Source organism: Diorhabda sublineata, chromosome 2, assembly GCF_026230105.1.
Source record: "Diorhabda sublineata isolate icDioSubl1.1 chromosome 2, icDioSubl1.1, whole genome shotgun sequence".
NCBI classification, from domain to species: domain Eukaryota; kingdom Metazoa; phylum Arthropoda; class Insecta; order Coleoptera; family Chrysomelidae; genus Diorhabda; species Diorhabda sublineata.
The window spans coordinates 36,017,232-36,040,114 of record NC_079475.1 but is presented as its reverse complement, the minus strand read 5'-3'; the positions used below and the strand labels follow the sequence as shown (position 1 = coordinate 36,040,114).

The 22,883-nt window shown below is 34.3% G+C and overlaps 1 protein-coding gene across 2 annotated transcripts in view; it reads left to right on the top strand.

Annotated features, from left to right (window-relative positions):
* Window positions 1-22,883, top strand: part of LOC130453282 (apoptosis-resistant E3 ubiquitin protein ligase 1) — a 55,601-nt gene that overhangs the window by 12,974 nt on the left and 19,744 nt on the right. For both annotated transcript variants that reach the window (XM_056792929.1, XM_056792930.1), the window contains exons 2-3: window positions 8,565-8,788; window positions 10,684-10,822. In XM_056792929.1, the coding sequence (XP_056648907.1) occupies window positions 8,565-8,788; window positions 10,684-10,822 (363 nt within the window). The remainder of the gene's footprint in view (window positions 1-8,564; window positions 8,789-10,683; window positions 10,823-22,883) is intronic.

Here is a 22,883-nt window from a genome sequence, read left to right as displayed (position 1 = left end):
ACTAGAAAAATATTTCGTAGATAACATTTATATGACAGAAAAACGTTTGCCGGGTCAGCTAGTATTATTTATAAGATAATTCACATCAATAACCGTTTGTAAAATTTAGTATTGTGTAATTTCTTGCTTATATTGATGAGAAGAACTCACAACTTGATATCCTTAACCTCACTTTCAATTTGAGTTCACAAAACTCACTAAAAGCATACGGTCTCAAGCTGTGCGGGATTGCGGGAGAAAACTCCGCTAGGTCTCACTTGTGAGACTGAAAAGGAGTATAGAGCACATTGAAAATAGATAAAAAAATTGTTCAACTGATATAAAATATTGTTCCTCCGTCACTGAGGTTCGTGTTATTAATAAAAAATACGAACATCATTTTCTTCAACTACTATACTATAATACTACTCCAATCGGATACAATGGAAGTAAATTAGGATCGTGTTTAATTTGTTTCAAGGTTGAAATATTTGTGCGTCATGAGGCTTTCAAGCTAATGTACTTCAAATCGATTTGTTCACAATATTCTTATTTCGATCCATTCCTACATCGTAACAAAATGTTTGTATCAAAAAATCTCTACATACGAGATATGAAAAAACTATTGACAAAAAAATTGATTTGAGCCATTTAAGATCTATAAATTTTAAGTTACACAGTCTCTTATTTTATACTCTATTAACGTATCGTCTCGGATTACCTAATTACTGCCTTATACAAGGTGTCCAAAAAGAGTATCGGGTTTTTGTTTTCGCGCCACATTCGAAACGGTGCGACGAAAGGGAACGGAGAGAGGTTCGTGGCGTCCGCCATTTCGTGGAGTTTTAGTTACGATGGAACAGTACTAGGGGAAGTATCGCACATTTTGCGTACGAGCGAATTATCGTAACGGGGATTCAATAGTAACTGCTCAACGTCTGTATCGTGCGGAATATCGTACACGCCAAGTGACGATAGCATTAGGAAATGGATCAGGATGTTCGAGAATACAGGTGCGACAGTTAAAATTCAAAACTCTGGTCGCCCTCGTTCAGTTCGCGATGCAGAAACAATTGAAGAAGTTGAGACGTCGGTTCGTCGAAATCCATCTTTAACCATCCGAAAGCGAAGCCAAGCGTTCAACATCCAAACATCGTCCTTACATTTGATTTTAAAGGAAGATTTGCATTTAAAAGCCTATAAAATTCAATTGGTTCAAGAATTGAAGGATACGGACTATGTTAATCGACTGAATTTTGGAATTTTGCAATTTTGCGAGCGAAATGATGCAGCGATTTAACAACTTTGACATCATACTGTTCAGGAGCGAAGCTAAATTTCACCTGAATGGTCATGTTAATCCGAGACGAAAGTATGAATGACCCCTGCACAGCCCAAATGTCGTTGTTTGGGCAGCTATGTCTGCTAAAGGAATTATTGGTCCTTATTTTCACGAAAATAAACGAAGCCGAGCAATCAATGTGACTAGTGACCGTTACTGCGATATGTTGCGAAATTTTTTGGTCCCAGAGTTGCAGGAGTTTGCAGGTTTCAACTCAACAACGTCCTTCCAGCAAGATGGAGCCATACTTGCCATACCTCGAATGACTCGATGGAAGTTGTGAATGAATTATTCCCTAATAAAGTCATTTCGCGAAGGAGTAACATCCATTGGGTTCGCAAAAGCCCCGACCCTAGCCCGCTTGACTATTTTGTATGGGGATACCTTAAAAGTACGGTTTATCAAAATAATCCAACGAACCTAACCCAATTGAAGGAAAACATCAGGTCAGAAATGGCAGCAATGTCAAGAGCTTTGTATCGACGTGTTATCGCCAATCTTCGTTCCCGTTTAGAAGAGTGCCAGCAACGTAACGCTCATCATTTGGATAAACAATAAAAGTTTTTATTGCTTATAAATATTCTTATTTACTTGAACTTACAAATAACCGATACCCTTTCTGGACACCTTGTATTAATGTGACTGTGAAAAATCATAAATCTACCTACTTACTATTGTATTCGTTTTGTATTGTAAGATTTATTGTAGACTGATCGTCCTCAATGTCTTCATAAGCGGTTCCTTAGAAACTTGAAATTCTATTAACTTATTAAATTACGTATGACGTGACGACCATAAATATAATTAATTATAGGTTTTGTGTACAACAGAATTAGTATTTAAGAGATAATAACTTGCATATATCGTCATATATAATCTTAACATCCAACGAGAACAGTAGTCAAATTATTGAAACAACTTTATTTATTTATGTATTTAAGTTAATAAATAGTTTTTCAAAGTTGCGAATTAAGTTATTTAACTCTCGAGACCCATCTTCCTATGTTCCGCCACTGTTTTGTAAATGAAAGTCTTATTTTTTTGTATCACATTTTTATTTAATATTTAAGAAGTACCGAGTAGCTTACAAATTAATTTGATTTTTTTCAAATGTAATGACAATCTCAACAACTCTGGAAAACTTTATAAATTCTTAATTACAAAAAAAATTAATAGGCTTCTCGTTTCACAGATGAGAACTATGCTAAAACAACAACAAACATGGACATTTTTCTTTCTTCTATAAGAGGCTTATCGCCTGTTTCTTCTTCGATATCTTTAATCACCCTGGCTCTAGATTGTCATTACACCTCTTCCGTAGTCGATCTCTACTCCGTGTTCCAATTGGAGATTCATCCCTATTTTTACCTATTTTTACGTTTGTCATTCTGATATGTTAATCACTTTTTACACTGTCGCCTATTTTCATCTATGTGGTCTTTAATAGCTGTTTCGTTTTTAATCTTTCTGGCCTTGCTTCTGATGCATAGTTCTGATCGTTGCTTTGTCAATTCATGCCTTTGCTTATTTGTTCAAGCTACTTATCCTCTTAATGATTTTTCTACGTCTCCATATCTGGTTATATCAATTCCAAGTTATTTTATTTCATTCTCCTTTGTATTATTTAACCTTTTAGTTCTAATTTGCATCTGATAGGCTCTTTTCCAGTTGAGATAGTCATATAATATTTTCCTGTGAGATTAAAGGTAATTTTATAATATTTGATTCTGATATGGGTTTTGTTTGTTTATGATTAATGCAAGTCTGAACTTTATTGCTATCTACAACTTAAGCTAGCTTAAAGTATCGATATAAAACATGATTGATATACAAAAAATAACCTTTCAAATACAGCTTCAAGCATCACCTTAATTATTTCATAATGATTAAGTGCTCTGATGTGTTTTTTATAGGATAATTTCTGTCTCCCCCATTTTTTCCATTGCTTTTTGTGGCTCATGTCTGCTAAAAGGTTGTCGATACTTAGTTATTGTGACTTATTCACTTCTAAATAATAAAATATTACACTTTTTTCGTAATTAGATATCACCTCATCCGCTAGCTAGAGGAAGGTAAACGCTCCAAGAGCCTTCTTGGAGTCACACTCAACACATCTCAACGGATTGGCTGAAGACTCCTTCGACTTGAGAATATAAAAGCTGGAGCATTGTCTTCAGAAGTGTGTTGAAAAAAATCTTCAAAAATAGACAGCATATTTGTAAAAATATGGAAACTTTCCTTTTGGTACAACCCTAAATTCTAATAGTGGAACGATTCTTTACTTATTGTTGTATATAATTCGGTGACAGTGGCTTTTCGTTTCTTTTTAAAATAATAACATTACCTTTATACCTTGACTTTCCATTACAATGGAAATTTATCATTTTCAAGAAGACAACTGCCTCCAATATTCGAATTGTTACTACTGGAATTTGGGTTTGGTTTCGGCGTACAGTATATCAATGGAGACCAAAACATTTGTCTCGGTCTCTCAACTTTGTTACGGCACGAACCGCCACCTTTAATGGCATCAGTAAAAGATAAATTATAGAGGGTATCTCATAAATAACGTAAATTTCCAATGTTCACTTTGTTTATTGAAAAATTATACATAAAAAGCGCATTAATATTAGAAATATAGTCCATCGAATTCTATGGTTCGAACCCAATGTTCAGCAAGATCTTTCAGATCGCTCTACATTTTCAACATCTTCTTTGAATCTAAAAATTTTCCCACGCAAAAATTTCGCCATAGATCTAAATGAGTACTAATAAAACGCAAGGTCCGGACTAAATGCTGGATGTGATAAGAGTACAATATCATAGTATGTGGTTTGGCATTGTCTTGTTGTGATAGAATCCACTTTTGGTCAAACCTGATTATTTCTTTGATAAAACTCAACATTCGAATCAAATGTCCACTATATAACTCGGTTGGAATGATTTCAAAGTACACTAAACCTTAATTTTCGTTCGAATTGCCCTTGGTGTACCTAACCTTTGATTTTCCATGTTCGGTTTGTGTAGATAAATCATATTTCGACAGGGCAAGAAGCTGTTTAGACACCTCTACTTAACGTTTGGCTTGAATATCGGCACTATTCGGAAACTTTTATAGATTTCTTGGAAGGTCCAAGGGAATTCGATAATCGGTGGGCTCTGGTACTACATTGGTTTTCAACTGACAATAAGTCAATTTTTAGGAATCGAAAATAATTTAAATTCACTTTAAGGAACATCATCAAAAACATACTAAGTAGTTTCCTTCAATGTTTAAAATTGTGCCTTTGCATAAATCTCGTCAGTTTTTTTGCTTAAAAATAAAATCTCTGTGGAAACTTTGAAGCGCCCGTTATCAAATTACACTGTGAATATATGGGTCGAATATTAAATAACAACCTTTCAATATTCATTCCTCGTTACTGACTTTCCTTCACTCTTCGACCCTTTCCTTGAAACTTACTCGCTTTCAGAGGCGTTTCAATTGGTTCTACATGAGAAAATTGTTTGAAGAAACTTATGTCTGGCATATTAATAAATTAAAATCCTTGAATTGAAACTGGAAATAAAATATTTCATCAACGACGGATGATAGTCTAGGGAACACCACACCATTTTTTTTGGAGACTGGATATCATGTGTCTAATCGAAAACATATCAATCCCTAATAATTTTTCCCAATTCTCGACTAAATGCAGGAACAGCTTTGGGAACTCGAAATTTAAGTCTTTAACCTAATAAATCTTTGTAACCATTAATTTTACAAAAATTTGGTAATTTGTTTATTTATGTGGCATGTAGATTAAAAATAGTAATGAAATTGATATTGTATGCAGATATAGAGGTATTTTCAAATTTTGTACGCGTGAACGAGTTTTAAATTATAAAATAATAGGCCTTAAAAATACAGTTAGAAAAAATACGGTCATTATAAGCCAATGGAGTCAACGAAAGTTTAGGATCTCTAGGTGCTAATGAATTTTTAGATTCTATATAAAAAAATTTTCGTTTTCTTTTACCACATCTCAAAGTTTCGAAGCAAGTATCACTTTATCCTTCATTGTTTTTACTAAATGTTATTGTCACTTCGTTTCAAATTTTATTGGTAAAGGATTTGGAGGAAAGAATGAAAAAAGGAATCATCAATTTACACACCTATAGGGAGATGTTTGCTAAAAACTGGGGACTACAATCGGAGATTAGATTTTGGTTGTATACAGCAATCATAAACCGTATCACAATGTATGAGTGGTGGGAATATATAATCAAAAAAACAAACGAAAAGAATGTCCCGAAACTGAGGAGGATAACAGCACTGGGAACCGGAGCACAAAGAGCACTTGAAGCAATCCAAAGAATTGTTCATGAAAAGTGTAACATCAAAAAGAGCTCTACCGTTAAGAAAGAAAATCCTTTGGTGACAATAAAAATTATGAACATACAACTATCCTACAGGAAATGATTTAAAATGATTCTCTTTGGAGTCCGAAGCGTCTGCGTATTCTATACTAATCTCTTTGATCAACGTTTTGGTTCTTAAACCTCTAAGTTGCTTTTTCAACATCACTTGTCTTATATTTGGAACAGAGCACAATATTTTCGTGTTATGAAACTCAAGTTTCAAGGTTTGTGAATAAAAAAAGAGGAATCATCAAAAACTGCGCCGCTACTGTACTTTATTACTATTCACGAAACATGACAATGAAAAAATAAAAAAGTAAATTTACAGCGAAAACAGGGCTTCGCGCCTGCTTCGGTCCCCCGGCACAACATAAACCGCTACAAGGCTATGCAAACGATGTTTTAATTATGCAAATATTAAATGTTCTCTTCTTGAATGGTGTATCTAGCCGTTAAGTGTAGATTACAAATTGTCGAGAAGATTATATCAAAATTCCCTTCAAATAGAACGTGAATATTCATAAATTATAATTCGAAAAAACCTTAAAAAACAAGTTTTTCGCAGTTATCAAACTATCAAGTGAAACATGATTCTTGGCATGAGTATAAAATTACTGATGAGAAACTTAATGTCATTATTATAAAAGCGTGGGGTACTTTCTTTGAAATTTTGAAACTCTGTGTTTCAGAAAGAAACTGTAAATAAATGATAACGAGTGACAGTGCTTCATAATTTACGTAAACTGGGAATGAAGGAAAGGAAAGATCTACTTAGTGAGTAAAGGAATCGAACCCAGATCTATTGATTACACGCTAGAAGCTCTACCAATTAGGCTATCCTAGAGACAATTACTACTTTTATGTTTCAGTCACCTGCATAAAAGAGAAACAGTACCGCAAAGAGTTAATTGTTAATAATAATAATGTTTTTCAACTGTATTTTGTTAATTTAAAAAAAGCTTACGTCAATCAGTGTTACGAAACCAGCGAATAATAAATACATATGGTTATTGGTTTTTCCAGTAAAAGGTATCAAAATACTGCATTTAAAAGTACTGCTTGGCGTTTGATCAAGAGTTTTTTTACAATGGACATCGTTCATTTTAAGACAAAAGTTATAAAACATGATAAAACTGATGAAGATATTTTTTTTGCCAAAAATCAATTTTATTCATCGATGTAATAATCTCCTTCAAGAGCATTACAATCATTCCAACAGTCGTGCTTGTAGTAGGATTTGTCTTTTTCCTCAAAATAGACCTCATTTTCAGCAATCGCTTCTCCATTGTAACCATCGTTGTCATCGCCTTATGAATCGGTGCATTGTGTTGGTGAAATAGTGGTTTTTTCTTGATTTTTGCATCAAACGATCCAATAATTCTATGTATTATCCGTTATTGATTGTCTCCCCCTTTTGGAGATAGTCGATGAACAATATTCTATGCGCATCCCAAAATACTGAAGCCTTAACATTCCCAGCTGACTGTTGTGCCTTTGGACGGTTCGGACGTGGTTCATCGGCTGCAGTCCACTCAGATGATGATCGTTTTGATTCTGGAGTAAAGTGATGGATCCATGTTTCATCCCTTGTTACATATCGACGCATATTACGTACAAACATGACCAAACGCTGTCTGAATCATCAACGCGTTGTTGTTTTTGATCGACTAACTCACTAACCTAACCTAACTTAACCAATTAGTGGACTTTTTGATGTTTTTTGTAGTAACCACTTCATCATCGGGGTCCGTACGACGTTTAAATTCATCAAACCAATATCAAATGTTTCTTTCGATAGAGCAGAGTCCGGATAACACTTTTGAAGCTGAACATGATACATTAACACCCGAAATTGTTTTGCATCCATTTTTTTTGAAAATAACAAAAGTAGCTTCACTTAAATGGCCGACTAATCGAAATGTCATGAAATGTTACGTATTCTCTTTTCAAAGCTGCTACTTCATAAACGTCATATGGATTTTAAAATTGCAGCGCCATCTGTGTGTCAGTCACAAGACTTTTTGAGTGATGTGATACTTTAAATTCAATAGAACTCAAAACTCACTCAGAAATCGAAGCGCGATTACAATTATAAGTAAAACAATCTACAACGAATTTATAGAGGCTTGTTTTAAGGCGAGCGAATTTCAGAAAACAGAAATTTTCGTCAATGAATAGTTTTACCTTAAAAAAACTCGCAATATTGGTACAAAGGCAATCACCAATACGTAATCAAAGCAATAAGAAGGCAGTATTTAAAAAAAGTGATTGTTTGGTATACCGTGTCAAACCAGCTAGGAATCGTTATACCTCTCTCTATTGGAGGAACGTTAAATCAGCCTAATCAGTTTGTTTGTTTAAAGATGATTTAAGAGAATCAGTGTCTCGTGTTGGCCTGTTAGATCCCCAGATATTACAATAATAAGAATACATTCCGAATTATAGTCAAATATTTATAAACAGAGTACAAATCTTTTCAATAAGGATTTTTAACATTGTTACATAAAAGTCAATATACATAAAATAGGTTTTAATGAAAATTTCTGAGGCATATTGATTTCCAACATTCAAATTATTCTTTTGCAAGTAGAACTATTGGAAGAAGAGTGTTAAAACATTATATTTTATTGTGTTGCTTTGAAATCCGTTGTATTTACTTTTATTTAAATATTCTAACTCAAATTACTGCTCAATGACAATGACTGCTTTTAAAGACAAAAAAATGCTTAAAAAATAAACAAAATCATAAATATTAATATATCCATAATTTTCAATTTAAAAAAAAATTGTTATTTAATTAGAACGTAGTGCGACTTTTCCACGCAATTAATTTTCATTTCAGGAATATCCCAGTTGGCCCAGTGTGGGCAGCTCGGGGAATTACCGGAACTTCCTGCACCCGATGAACAACGTCTTCAAAGAGCTGCACTAATTCTACAACAAAGATTGGTATTGCGTCAATGGCTTTACAAATACAATTTACATTCTTATTATCCTAAGTTGCTGACTATAGAAGTTACCTCTCTTGAAGACGTCTATTGGTTGGAGGATACCAAGGCTAAACAGGTAATTCATTGTAGGATAGATCGCGCATACGAGATGTCCAAGTCGTTCTGATATAGTTTATATTCCATATTTAGACCCACCCCAATTCCATCTTACATACCAAACCCCACCACCATTCGTCACCAGCATGTCTTATCTATCATCGAATATGGAAAGATACTGAGCAACATACCCAAAGTTATGAGAAGCTGCTCCATCTAGTTGATTCCAGGCTAAAGCCTTTTGATTTTTCAAAATATCTAACGCCGGTCGTATGACTTTCTAAAATGTGACAATATAATTCACCATTCAAATTTTCATCTAGAAATTTTAATAGTAATATTTTATCTACTTTTATTACACAAAAGACAAATCAAAGAATATCAAGATTCGTTATCTACTAGGCTGTTCAATATAGTATTAGAATGGATAGTACGTAAAATCGGTTTGAACAGAACATGGACACTAAAAACAAGGACAACGTAACTACTGGCATACGCAGACAATGTAGTAATCCTTTCAACATCGGAAAACGAGCTTCAGGAAATCTGCAGAGCCTTCATAGAAACGGCAGAGACAGTGAATCTGCGAGTCAACGATGCAGTAATAATGGCAACACCACAAAGGAAAAGAGCAATGAAAAGTTTGTCAACATAACTCAACAAAGACTAAGACATGAACTTGAACAAGTTCAAAGTTATGTATATCTTCGGGTGGTTATCAAGGACGACGGTGATTGAGAGCACCGATTGCCATAATAAGTTCCAAAAAAATCTCCGAAAAGGCGAAGCTACATTTATACAAAACAATACTCAGACCAACAGTGAGCTACGGAGGCGAAACGTGGATCCTAAATAAAGCAGAGGAAGAGAATATGGGAAAGATAAATACTCAGGTAAAAAGGAGGAAGAATTATGGCTGAGAAAGACAAATTATGAAATAAGGAATCTACTGGAGAAGCAGAACAAAGCAAAATAATAAAAGAATAGAATGGCTGGATCACATACGGAGAATGCCACAAAAAAATTAATGGGCACAAGAAGGAACAATAAAAAAGGAAGACCAACGAAAAGATGGTACGCAGAGGTGATGGAAGCCCTAAGGAAGAGATGAATCCTTGACCGGAAAACGAAAGCAAAAAATATGAAATTACTTATGGTATAGGCCTCAAAATATTTTGATACAGACCACTGTCTTCGAATCAACGTTCTTCACTAATCTGACTTTTGACTTTTTTTATGAAGTTTTCATCATTTTCGGTCTTTTGAAGAAAATCTTGTAATTGTAAGTGTTGCATCAATTGAACTGAAAATGTTTTTCATTTGAGTTTGTTTAAAATGCGATGAATTGTTCGCGTCGGTAAAGTAAGACCTATCTCACAATCTCTGTTGGAGGCATTTGGAGAAGCCGTAGAATAACCCAAAACATCGATTACGCTTATGACACTGTCCACTAATGGTTTATTTTTCTCAATTTTTGTCTTAAGTTGACCAATCTAACAGCAGTTTTTAAGCAATCTTTTCACAATATCACCATTTCGTTCAACAATTTTACGTATAACACACGCTGTAAGTAATAAAGAATCTTCTTTAGTAAATTCTACATTCGCCATTATTTATTATGAAATAGAAATTGTTAGAGAAAACTATCAAAACATCAAATTTTTGACAGCCATTTGTTTGAGAATGGAGAAAATTATAGATTTTGATAAGAAACGATTAATAAGAAAATCGAAAGCTATCCACTTTAATCCTGGAAGAAAATTAAATAATATAATTTGTTTAAACTTGGTATTGAGTTGTTTTAGATATAATTTTGCTTTTTTTCTTTCTTTGACACGCTCATATAATATCCGATGAAGAAGATCTATTGTGATACCATAGATGAATATTACGTTAAAAGAGCATGACTTTCAGGTATTCTCCAAAGATTTTCCTCGTTGGTCTGCTGCTAGACAATCTCTGCCGATTTCCAAGCAACGTTTGGAAGTACTTAAGGCTGATCTTTGGTCAGAAGTTGTCAAAAGCAGTCATCACCAAGACGCCTGGACATGGGGTGAGTCATTGTTACTTTCATATTACCTGATAAAGGTGATAAGTTACTTTTTCTCATACATATTCTACTTTATACAATTTAGTATGTTGATAATAATAAAAAATTTGGTTGGTTATATTTGGGATCAGGAAATTTTCCATGCTAAGCAAGGTTCATTAGATATGGACCTGTTACAGGAGTTGCTCCTCTGCAGCGCCAGGGTAGGGTTTTTTTTGGAAAAAATGAACGACCAGATTGGGTTTGTATAATAAAAAAAAGAGGAAAACCCCATCCTAAAGAAAAAGGGTTCCTTCCGGAAGCGGGTATAGAAGGCGGGCGGGATGGTGCAGCCTCTGCTACATTATTTCCTATCGTCAGCCATTTTTCTGGTGAACCGGTTCACCAGGTTACAGGAAAACCTGTAACACCGACGATCGAAGAGGTGTAAGAGGTAGGGCTTTATCTAATGGCTTAGGGAGAATTATCTAAGAAGTTACGGTAGTTCTCCGAAAGGTCTATGTATATTTGCGAGCGAAGAAAATCTTTTGCGTTGGAGTTTTTTGATGCGACGGTACGAATTACATAGGTTGTGGTTTTTGTTCATAATTGCACTGCTCCAGGACGAAAAAATAGAAAAAACGAACGATTAGGTTGGGTTTGTATAAGAAAAAAAAGAGGAAAGTTTCATCCTAAAAAAAAAACGGTTTCTTCTAGGTTTAGAGATGTATTTTGTAAGCTTTTCATGTTTTTTTATTGTTTTTGTATGCTTTTTTTGTTTCATTCTATTTTTTCCGATTCATCTTGTTAGAGGAAAACCGCAGAAAACCTGTAACATCGACGATTAAAGAGATAAGAGAGGTAGGCCTTTAACTAATGACTAAGGGAAAATTATCTAAGAAGTTTGGTTTGGAGGTCGTTCTTCTGAAATTTAATGTATTTCCTCAATCAATTCTTCATCAAACAAATCTTCTAAATCTTAGAAAGCATCCATATTAAATATTTAATTATTTGTGTGATGAATATTTTCATATTTCCAAAAATGAACTAATCAAATATAGGTATAATCATATATGTCATATTCCTATATGGACAGTTGGTATGGGAAAAAACGCTCCTACGTTACGGTCCCGACAATATCCATTTTCTCTCTTGTTCGAGACACTTTATCTATACTGCGCATGCTTGAGAATGCGCAGAACCGAGCTGGAACCTCTGAGGATCATTCTGTCTTCCTTAGTCGGAACAGTTTCCTCTTATAGAAACTGTCGATATAGAAATATGGGTATAATAAACAAAAAAACTACTTTTGATGTATAGTATTTTAGGTTAAGTTTCTACCAAACTCTTTAATTGACAGTTCTAATTGCCTAATAACTTATTTGGCAAGTAACTCAATTTATTCGGAGGTTTAATTTCTCAGAAGGCGAGGAAACCGAATTTTTAGTAGAATTTTTCAAGGAAAAATTAGACTATTACGGTAGGCATGACTAGAAGAAAAATGGGGGGGGGGCACATCATTTTTCCCATGCTTTGAGACCTCCTGAACACGATTTGGTTCAAAATTAGCATACATGGCTTTTTTGGCGGCGGATTGATGTTATTAGAGTTTGGTTGAAAACAAATGAATATTTCGAGGGGTCTCAGTGCAAAAAAAGTGGTTTTTGACCTTTGCTCACCTCTGCAGGTCAAACGAAAAGCGACTGAAAAATGAAATTTCACATGTAGGTTCAATTAGTTGCGAGATGATTTCCTGTCTAAGGTCGAAACTTTTCATCTCTTATTTTTTGGCCAGAAAAAGTTTAACTAGAGGGTTCGAACTTCGCATGCAAGTAGGGGTGATGTTGAAGAATTGTCTTTCTCAAGTTCAAAGTTTTCTTCTTTAGTTCTTCTAGCACAAAACGCCCGAAATCGTTTTGATCGTTGTAATTGTTGAACTGGACCGCCTCCTATTTAATGAATAATACGAGTATGATCGTTGCTAGGGTGATTTTTTTTACTTCCCATTTTCGAAATTTCTTGTCATTATGACAATTTTTTCTTTGTTGTCGATTGGAATTGAACAAGAGGGTTCGAGACCACCGGGTCTATTGAAATTATGAATTTTCATTCGAGAGAGAGAGACTTAACTTGTGAAATGAAAAGTTATTGAGGAATAGCAAATTTTCCATATAAAGGAATAAGATTGAGAATTGATATCATTTCCAAGAAATTCATTTTATGGAAAGATTTGTTTGTGTATTAGTTAAATTCTTCATTCGACGAAAAATTCGACTTTCCTGATGGAGCTCTGCTGCTCACGGCTTTTTTGGTTATTTGGTAAACAGTTAATAGGGAGTTTATTAGGAAGTGAAGAAACTCAGTATTAGTCTAATAAAAGCAAGCAGATGTGGCTCCAAACTTTTTCACAACTATTGTGATGTTCATATTTGTCTCTCTGACCACTGAACTAGGCTAATGTACATGCTATAACTACACAAAAGACTGATAGAAGTTCATCAAAGTCGATTACAAGAGGTAACAAACATACATCATTGCTTTTTTCATTATACGTATATTTCACTTGTCGATAGTATTCAGCAATCACTAATAACGATAGTACTCTAGGGTTTCAACAACAAAAACAAACGAATAGATAAGGTATACTTAAGAATTGTAAACATTTTCATAAGTAGATTCGATTCTAAAACTCGCTGTTTGTCGTTATATGGTCTAAATTGTTGTGAATATAAATAAATCAATTTTGCCGCAGTACATCCATTTACGAGTACGAAGAATTCGCCGAAGAATAATTTATTTAAATAGATTCATTGTGACAAGGACGAATCTTTATCAAGGTAATACCAGAATAAATTTAACAATTTTCATTTGAACATAAAAACCTAAATCAAGTTGGGTTTAAATGTAATTGTTTCGTATAATCTGAAATAGCACTCTAAATCTTGATATTAGATGTAGTTAACCGTGGGGGTTTTATACATGACATATCGTCCAAGGATTAGACGAACTTTTTATAATTTTGAACCTAGTTAACGAAATAATTTAACATGAGAACCAAGGGGATATTTCATGACTGCTTCTAATATTCTAAGATCCTAAATCGACCTTCACAGAACTGACAGTGCTTTTAGTGATGTGCCTAAAAGTAACTTACTTATTTAAGGTCCATTGTTTTTGCAAATTGGTTCCTAAGTCCCTAGTTTTTCAAATTTTGCATCAAATATTGTATAATTCATATAACGGCTTCGGCAATGAAACTGGAAAATTTCGTAAATAATTTTATTGTTGAAAAAATATTTTTTCTTTGTAATTATTAGTACATCAATACAAAATAAAAGAGTAGCCATTTATTATACAATGTTAATTTTTTTTTAAACTACATCTGCCAAATGTCCTCCGTTGACACCTAAGCATTCATGGAGTCGAGTCCATTGATTCCATTTGCCGACATTGCACACCATATTGTCACTTTCTGAGCATGAAGAGGTGTTTCATGAAGAAAACGAGGGTTCTCCTCCGCACAGTACTTGAAATTTTGTTTGTTTATAAAACCTCATCCACAAGTTGTTAATTTGGTCATCATTTTATTCCAACCTGGCAAGCATAACCTCACAAAATCTGTGACATTGTTGATAATTACCCGGGTGAAGAGATTTAATAACCTGTATTTTATACGGGTGATATCGAGGATCTTGATGGAGTTTCATTCTCACCGATCTGTCACTTATTCGTAGGTGTGTGGCGTGACGGACGGTCGATCAACGTGGACACTGCTTGTCGAACACGTTCGATATTTTCAGGGGTTCGAATCGATCTGGGACTACCACCTCTTTTTCTAGACGTCGATCCAGTGTGTTCGAGGATGTTTACCCACATTTTAATCGCATGGTCTGACGGAACCGCGATGCTTATCTGTTCAACGCTCCATTGTAGACTAAATGGAAAGCCACTCGAGTCCCGACAGGCCTGTGAGTGTCTTCCCTACCACTTCACCGCGCACTGCAAGCCCCACTCTAAACCCCGCGGTCAGGATTATGAACAACAGGACTAAGTTCACGGGTTGAACCGCGTTGGAATTTTGAAAATTCTCGACGATTCGGCTCCTTTGGAGCTTTGGAGCCCTTATCGAGAGAAGGGTGGGGATAGGGTGGTTATTCGTTCATTGGTTAGAAGTGATCCGATTCCAATCTGCCTACTCCATGCAACGAATCGCCCCTTTTTTATTGATTCCAAGGCCTCAATCCGCCTACTCCTTGGAATTCCACCGAGGAAATGAAAAGCTTAAACAAAAATATAAAATGATTAAAATAGTTTTCAACTTTTCATTTCGTCGGTGGAATTCCAAGGAGTAGGCGTGGAGTAGGCAGATTGAGACAACGGAATCGGATCACTCCTTACCAATGAACGAATAACCACACTATCCCCACCCTTCTCTTGATAAGGGCTCCAAAGTGGGAGCCGAATCGTAGAGAATTTTCAAAATTCCAACGCGGTTCAACCCGTGAACTTAGTCCTGTTTAGTCCCCATCATACATATTTACTACATTTCCACATACTTTTAATTTGACGCTCGTGCTCAGCAACAATTGTTTATGACCGCCAGATGAAATTGAACATAAATTGTATGATTGGAAGTGAAATTATCACATTCAGCCACTTTTTTTTCTGTAAAACTATCAGTCGTTTAAATCGTCATTTACTCATCGTGTAATTACAAATATATGCTTTAGTAAGCTTCTTACTAACACTGTTCTCTTTTATCATTAATAAAAATGTACACCACGGCTATAGCTGTCATTTGCGGCAACATGTTAATTACCTACAAGCTGTCTGTTAAATGAATCAAGGTATGCGAATCTGAATTAAAAACTTTGCGATACTGGATGATCGTAGACCGAAAGTGCGCGAGGTACCAGACATAGTAGGCATTTCAAAAAGTGCGGTACATCGTCTATTAACTGAAAATTTGATGATGGGTGTCGCGTTTGCTCACAGTGGAACAAAAACGGCGACGTGAAGATGTTTCCATCGAGTGTGTGGCAATGTTTCACAGAAATAAAGCCGTTTCATTACCACGGATGAAACGTAGGTCCATCACTACACACCCGAAACAAAAAACATTCAAAACAATGAAATTGAAAAGAGATAACTGGCTCCAAAGAAGGCAAAGACCGTTCCCTCTTCGGGCAAGGTCATGGCGTCGGTTTTTGTATCCCCCTTTTGCACAATTTAGTCATTCTCTCTAACAATATGACAAATAATCGTTGTCTATTTGGATCCATTCGTTTTTCAGGAATTGGTAATAGGACACTGCTTTTTGACTTCCCTGTCAACAACTCAATCGCGTTTAGGTCAGGCGACTGTGACGGCCAAATCAGTTCCAGTACATTTTTTCTTTCCAATTCTTTCAAATACTCTTGGCACAGCTTCGAGGAATGCTTGGGATCGTTGTCATGCAGGAAGATAAATTTTCTGCCGTTCAGGTGCTGGCCAGTACGTACTACATATTCCTTCAATTATTTGCATAGTCTTCTTTATTCAAATTCTCTTCAATTTTTACCAGGTATCTAGTCACCCTTTCTCCATAACATCTTCTACTACTCTTCTCGTAGACCCAAAATCCTTTAAATTTCACTCATCACACCATAAAACTCTCTACCAGTTTTCATGCGTCCAATTTTGATGTTCTTTGCCCCACTGCAATCTCTTATTTTGTCTTAAGAGAGATTTCTTCACTAATACCCTTCCAAAAAGGCCAGCTTCTCTCAATTTCACTGTACTCAAAAGCAGATCCCTAGATTCATTGATTTAAGCTGCTATATCTGAGTCCGTAACATTACGTTTACTTTTAGCGATTGTGGTTTTTCGAGGCCGCCCTGAACATCTCCTAGTGGATGCATATTTTTCCACGTTGTAATCTACGGTACGTCGAGTTATTTTTAATTAGGCAGCAATTACTGTCGCCCAAACTATGAAATTTTAACCTGTCGCACTCACCGACAAAATATAAAAGAAAAATTTGTTAAAGTGTATTATTTTGAAATTTAATGAATGGATTATAGGGTATAAGAATTCACTAGAAACGTATAGGTGAATTCCGAATTATCAAATAAGTAGAGTCACATCCGAGGCTAAACCGTCGGTGTTATAACTCTACTAAAAAAAAAGGAACGTTCACTCCAATATAATAAGAGTTAACGAAAAACACCGATAATTATACCTTTGTAAGAACGGCAAACAAATTAGGCAATAAAATACCTGTGGCAACTGGTATCAGACAAGGGGATAGCCTAAGCCCAATCCTGTTCAATATTATAATGGACGAAATCATCAACGAAGTAAAGCAAGCCGGGAGAGGATACCGAATGACGCAGTAATCATCTTGGAAGATGAAGATAACCTACAGAAGCTCCTATATCAATTCCAACAAATAGCGAACAAGTACAACATGCAAATATCCACAAATAAAAAAAACAAAATCTCTGTCAATATCTAAAGAACCGAGAAGATGTTAACTAGCGATCTACGATAAGAGTGTAGAACAAGTGATGTCCTTCAAATATCTAGGGGCAAACATAACAAGCGATAGAAATCTAAAGAAAGAAGTAAAAGCACAAACAACGAAGGCGGCATTAATATCAGGATACCTTAGAGATTTAATTTGGCGAAATAAATACATGAGCACAAAATATAAAATTAGAATATATAAAACTTGCGTAAGGCAATAAATAATAATAGAAACTAGAGCGGAGAACACAACCACTAAACGGCTCCTAAGAACAACAGAAATGCGAACTCTGAGATCAAAAACAGGACATACGTTACTCGATCGGAAGAAAAATGAAGAAATAAAGGACATGTACGATATTCAGGATGTAGTAAGATGGGCAAGGAGCCGCAAAAGAGGATGGAGAGACCATGTTGACAGAATGCCAAATGAACGGTTAGCAAAAATTGCAAAAGAAAAGAAACCAGACACAACTCGACCTCCTGGACGACCACCTATAAAGTGGTATGAAAGCTGGTCTTCAGCATCCCAACTACTCCTGGCAAACCCTTAATGAAAATACAGGACCTAGTCCTAACGTAAGAAGAAGAAGAAGAAGACATAAGTAGAGTAATGTCCGGCATTAACTTCAACAGGTACTGGAAGCAGCTGCTCCTGCTATCCAGAAAACATTCTTGTAACACATCTTATCAAAGCAATGAATAATTTTTAGTGCGTTAGACCTAAATAATTTTAAGGAAAATTATCACCATTCCAATTTGAAGAAATATGAATAATATTCGATTTTTATGTTTCTAAATGTTCTTCTTTTTAAGTCTCTTCTGTTTCAAAATTAACTTTTTTAATAAAATATATTATTTTGATAAAGAAAAGTCGAAATGTCAATTTTTATCAATCTTTTAAAAACTATCGAAAAAAAACTAATTCTGAAACAGAAGAGACCTAAAATCAAGAACATTTAGAAACATAAACATATGAAAAGGTCTAAGAAATTAGAGAAATTTATTCAATTTTTTAGTTCAAAGTTGAACCCTTTGCTGATGTTTTCAACAAACGCATCACAAAAGTGCACAGAAATAGTTTTGACCACGATTTCTTCATATTTAAACACTTTTCGCGCGCACTATAGAGACGAATGAGAAATAATCGAAAAGATTCTGTTGCACTGATATATAAAAGTGAAACTATTATAATATGTTAATGATAAAATGTTTTTTCTCCATATGGATGTTTTATTTTAGTTGTAGAAGATTTTTTTCTTAATTAACAGCAAAGTTCGTCTTGTTTGTTTTTTTATTATAAAAATTTCAATGTCTTAACCTTATATAGAAATTTAAATCGCCCATAAAAATAAAATATTTCCCATTGTTAAACGGTGCAACGTCAATTATGCATTTGATAAAATGAGTAAGTGCTCACCTATATGCATTAGTTCTTTAATTAATTTTTAAGGTTAAGCGGTGTACTTGATAAACGAAAAAAACGCGCTCAAACGTTTTGCTTTTTAATGATTTTTGTTGGAATTACTTATTGATCTTTTATAAATAAATGTAATGAAGTAAGTATAAAATATATATATTAATTTCTATTAGATCCTTAGAAGAAAGTTATGTTTGGAATCTTCCATCACGAATTTATCACTTTTATTTTGGAACAAGAAATTTATTATTGTTCATAGTATCATATCGTTATATCCTCATTTATTAAATTATTGTATTACCAAATTCTCATTTTATATTACAAATTATAACTGTGATTGCAGGAAATTATCATTCATCGATATCTGCCAACCGCATCTTCATAATTTTCACTTTTTTCGATCACTTTTTTGTATGACTTCTAAGCAGCTTTTCATTGACAAATAACAAACATACGAACCGAGAATCTTTTAAAACTTCACCATTCTGTAGGACAACAATAATTTATTATTCACATTTACTGTTATATAAAACTCACTGCTAACCCTAAAACGTTAAGAGCTCATTGAATTGGAGAACAAACGACGTCCTCTTACAAGCTTCATGAAGTGCTGGTCAGTGCTACCGAAAAATCGTAGAGATGTCTAGGCCATACATGAATGACCCATATTTGATGCTAAACCTGAACCTAAAGTGACAACCGCAATTGCAAATTGACTATAAAACACATAATGTCCATCTTTTAACGCAGAAAGATCACACCACAAACAATATCTGAAATTTTAGGACCTAAATACAATATTACTAACCTCAAAAGTTACCTCAGATAAATTTCTATCAAAAACTTAATTTAACAAATATCTATAGTTAAAGTACTAACATTTATCTTGTACTTTAAAAAAAATTGAATTGCTAATAACCAGTATACGGTTGATGCGAATTTTGTAATAAAGCACTGCTCAACGATGGGTCTAAAAACGATGTCGGATTTATATTTTTCAATTATTTCAATTAATATATAAGTATTGAATAGTGTAATATTTTTACTCCGCCCTCATTTCTTTTTGCAACGCGCCAATCGCTTACTTACGTCACTAGCGCCGATCGAGTTTCCCTCGACAAGCTACAGTAGCATCCATATCACGTTTTTTTTTTGTTTTACCATCCTATCGCGTCGTATTAGTTGTATTTTTTGTTAGTATGTCGTTATAATTACTGTATTGTAACAAAATCTTTCAACATCACTATTACTGCACCAAATAAAGTATTTTTAAGTATGCCCAAGGGAGAAAAAAATGGTATGATAGAATGAAGAAGGGCAGTAAAAGATTATTTCGAGGTAAGTATGTAGGTCATTTTTTGAATAGCATATTCAAAACCTAAATCTGCAGTGGTTTGAAGGTGTTGGTTGTGATAAGATTGTTTTGTTTTTTTGTATTGGCGTGGCGTTCAGACGGGATCTAACCTGAATATTGTTAAAGAAAAAAAGGGCACCACAATTTGACACCTAGAGTATTTTGTTAAAATCCATCTGTTTTTCATAACGAAATCGTAAGAATGTTTTATATATATTTTTTTCATTAAAATTTTTTATAAAACTACTTTTTTATGTAAGTTGGTTGACACCTTTTGCTAGTTATCAGGCATTAACTAAATCTAGGGGTACTATACTATTTAGAAAACAATACTATTGCTCTATCTCATTTAAATTATTTTGTGATTAAAATTAGACACTTTTTTACTCGAACACTATAAATCCAATAAAATCGGAGTCGAATTTGCTTCAAATTGAATGTAATATCTTTGTTCAAAATTTTAACACTTGGTATCTTAAGAGGTTCCGTGCACATAAAATCTCCATGTTTTGGTCCCATGAATAAGTAGCCGTTGTAATGGAATCTATTTGTGACAAATTGTCTGAAGAACCATGAAAAAAACCCTTCTCCATTTTTATCAAAAAATAAAATCTTTGTCCTCACTCTAGCAAGTAGCATTTTGTCGGCGCTAATGACGTAGTACCTATTTAGAACGGATCTTGGGCGGTATAAAATATAACCAAACTTCTAAATTTTCTAAGTAAAAATTGATACACTCCAGAACAATTTTTTCATCGAACGATAAACCATTTAATATAAACAGTATAATACTTTGTATGACCGCCACTGGCTCGTCCTAATACCATCGCTCTGTTTGGAAGTTTTCAAATTATTTATAACTTGTTGATGTATCGCTTCCCAAAGTGCTTTCAACTCTTATTGTCATTTCAACTTCCGGGACATTTCATGCCAAACGTGCTCAACGGAATTCATGTCCGGTGAGCAAGGTGGTCATTCCATTCTTGTAATTATGTGACAGTCTATGGAGTCGGGCATTATTATCAATAAAAACAAATCTTGCAACTATTGCATCAGCAAATGGTACAATTATCGGCTCTATAAGTCTGTTGCGATATCTTATTGTTTCATTAATTAAAAGTACTAAATCAATGTGTCAATTATAGCATATGCCTCCCCAGAAATGAATTGAGTCGCTTCCAAAAAGAGTGGTAGAGACTATTAAATGTAAAAATTGTAAAGTAAAGTGTAAAAAAACTTCGAAAGCCAAAAAATTAGTTTACAGTCGAAGGTTTTTGTACAATAATAGTTATTTGTATGCCAAGGACTGAAAGTGCTACTTTGTTGGACGAGTCTGAAAATTGCGAGACGAGCGAAGCGAAGCGAGCAACAGACAGTCCAACAAAGATGAATTTCAGCCACGGCGTACCCATCATTTTTTATATGACGTATAAGATCCAAAACTTTTTAAATTACACTGAGGAAAGAAAATAATAAACATTTTATTTATAATTTTTTCTGGTGACACCACTTCATAAAGAACTCGTACTGATTTTCGTACTTTGCACGAGATTTATCCGGCAACGAATTAAGAACGGCCGCATTGCTTTCTTCGGTGAGATCAAGTGGCCTGGATTCGAGTAACTCTTCACCGATGATGTTTTCTTTTTCATCATCATTCATTAATTTAGACAAAACTTCGGATAAAACAAATAATTTCAGAAAATAAAAAATTTAAGGTTATGCAAAATCATCTAAGTGAAACTGTCAACTGTCAACATTGAAGTGGCTACTCCAGAGCGTCCCGAAAGTGTTTTACAGTACGTAACTGTCACTTTCACTACATGGAACACTTAAAACGTAACTTTCGGTATATAAATGAATACAGAACGAACAACTTTCAGATGGCGTCGTCTAAAAAAATATTTTCTGTATCTGTACACGTTTTTTACACAATCAAACGGAATTTACTTTGTGGATATACCTTGTAGTTATTGTATAACAAATTGATTTATATATTTTATAAGGCATCTTGACTGAAAAAAAATGACACAAGAGCATTTCGAACACTATGATCCTGGATTAAAAACATCACCTATTAGCTGATACCGGTTCACTAGATTATTGTCCGTCTCTGATCGCCGCTTATACTACTACTCCTGATTTCTCCAGCAGAAGGAAATAGGCGAAAAATCTATTTGTACTAATATAAACCATTGAGAATTTTGTTTTCGCTATCTTAACAACAGGAATTCAATTTTTCAATAGTCAACTCTTGTTAAAGAATAGAAAACCATTTTGGAACCATAAAAGCATTAAAAACGCTTTTTGATTATTTTATAAATCGTTAAAAGCAACCAAGGGACTATACAGTCGTGATTAGTTGTGTAAGATCGTTCTGAGGTCAGTATTTTTAGATATGTTGCAATAAAAGTAGATTAAAATGCAGACTTCCATGTAAAAATTAAATTTCTAAAAATTCTTGCTCTGTACCAGTTAAAAGAACGCCAATAATTTTTGAATTCATGCCCATTTTAGTTTTAACGAACATCAATTCATTTCATCTCAAAGGAAAATTTGTTTGAGATGTTCCTAATATATTTATTACTGATTCAATATACGTGAAGTTACTAAAAATCTCCTGACTCCAAAATATATGTTCCAGAAATACCCTCCATTACTCCATTACTCTGTCTATTTCGTTCGGCCCTACATTTGAATAATGTTTGGTAGTGACAGTTACAAAACTCCTACTTTCATTTTTACTTATTCGTAATACTCGCAGCGAAATTGATATCACATTAGATAAAAAAATAAAAACTATT